Source organism: Mastomys coucha, unplaced genomic scaffold (assembly GCF_008632895.1).
Source record: "Mastomys coucha isolate ucsf_1 unplaced genomic scaffold, UCSF_Mcou_1 pScaffold5, whole genome shotgun sequence".
NCBI lineage: Eukaryota > Metazoa > Chordata > Mammalia > Rodentia > Muridae > Mastomys > Mastomys coucha.
In genome coordinates this window covers 83,704,607-83,706,323 of record NW_022196911.1, presented here as the reverse complement: position 1 = coordinate 83,706,323, position 1,717 = coordinate 83,704,607, and the positions used below count along the sequence as shown (strand labels likewise).

The window sequence follows — 1,717 nt, the reverse complement described above, 5'->3', positions numbered from 1 at the left end:
CTCTCTTTCTCTCTCTCTCTCTCACTCTCAAATATACATTCACCTACAAGTTTGCTTACTTGCCGTGGGGAGGGAGGGAGGCACTCAGACGGAGCTGTATAGTTACCAACCCCCTTTCCTCCCGCCTTGGGGCCTCCTCTGTGGAGCATTCCAGATCTTTACAGCACATTGTTAGCATTTGGAGTGTATGGCAAGCACAGCAAATGCTGCCTCCACTGAGCGTTGCTTAACTGCCTGTGCAACAACTTGTCTCTCGGAGGCTCAGTCTCCTCCAGTTAGATGAAGCTCTTCATCATTTTAAAAGCTTCATTGAGGGTAAGGGGTTCATCTCAGGGGTAGAGCACTTGCCTAGCAGGCACAGAGCCCCAGGTTTAGGTCTGGGTGAGTCTTGGAGGGCTTCCCGGAGTAGGGCAGTTTTGAGCAATGTCATAGTGAGCCTGCTATGGAGGGGCCCCAGAGTCACTGAGAGCTCTTCACCCTAGATACCACCCAATGATCCCCGCATCAAGAACCAGCGAGACTGCATCCCTTTCTTCCGCTCTGCCCCGGCGTGCCCCCAAAACAAGAACAAAGTCCGCAACCAGATCAATGCGCTTACATCCTTCGTGGACGCCAGCATGGTGTATGGCAGTGAGGTGTCCCTCGCCCTGCGGCTCCGAAATCGGACCAACTACCTGGGGCTGCTGGCCACTAACCAGCGATTCCAGGACAACGGCCGGGCCCTACTGCCTTTCGACAACCTGCACGAGGACCCCTGTCTCCTGACTAACCGCTCTGCACGCATCCCCTGCTTCCTGGCAGGTCAGTCTGCAGGGGAGTTTGAGTCTTCCCAGGTTGGGGTGTGGTGAGGAGACCTTGGTGATTGACCTCGGGGGCCCTCAGCATGCGGACCCTCAGCATGGGGGCATATCTTAGGTACAGATCTGTGCAGTCATTGGGAAACCTAGTACATGGGAAGTGTCTCCCTCCCTCCCCACGGCAAGTAAGCAAACTTGTAGGTGAATGTGTGTTTGAGAGAGAGTGTGTGTGTGTGTGAGGACACCATGAGTGTGGCCAGGTGTCCCTGCTTCATTGTCTCCAGTGCGGAGGCTCTCACTCACTACCTGAATGTCACTCCAGCCAACTCTAGGAGTGGTCCCCTTTAAGTTTCATCCTGGATCTGCCCATTGCTCTTAGTCATGATCCCGAGACCCAAGAGAAGATGTCGACTCTTCTGAGACAGAAAGGGACTGGCTCTTCAGTTACCTGAACATCATCTTTTTTTTCTCCTTTAGGCTGTGATGTGCGTGTGCATGGCTTGTTTTGTGCCTCCCTTCTTGTTACACAGTTCTGCATTTATGCAGTCCCTCCCTCTCACTGTTCAGTTTACATGCTATTCATAGTCCTTACCTCAGTCCTTCCTGTGTGGCTAGGATAGTGACAGTAATCACTTCTGGGTCATCCCTGAACCTCATAGCAGCCCTGAAAGGTGAGAAATATCATCCTCTATTTACAGATCTGAGGCTGAGGAAAGATGGTTGTGTTCAAGAGAGCACTGGTCTGAGGGCAGAGCCGATACTGGGACAAAGTCTCTGTAGCTCCTGGGTCTCTGCTCTGTCTATTCTGCCTCACTGTTTAACTAAAACTCACTCTGTAAAGATTGTACAACTCTATATTCAGGGGGAGCAGCATGTACCTTCACCAGAGGCCTCCAGAAGCTTAGTCTAAGCAAGACTGC

General features: G+C 52.1%; 1 protein-coding gene across 1 annotated transcript in view; it reads left to right on the top strand.

Moving 5' to 3' along the window:
- Positions 1–1,717, top strand: part of Epx (eosinophil peroxidase) — an 11,332-nt gene that overhangs the window by 3,339 nt on the left and 6,276 nt on the right. Inside the window, exon 7 of the mRNA XM_031353040.1 lies at positions 483–801. Coding sequence (XP_031208900.1) covers positions 483–801 — 319 coding nt within the window. The remainder of the gene's footprint in view (positions 1–482; positions 802–1,717) is intronic.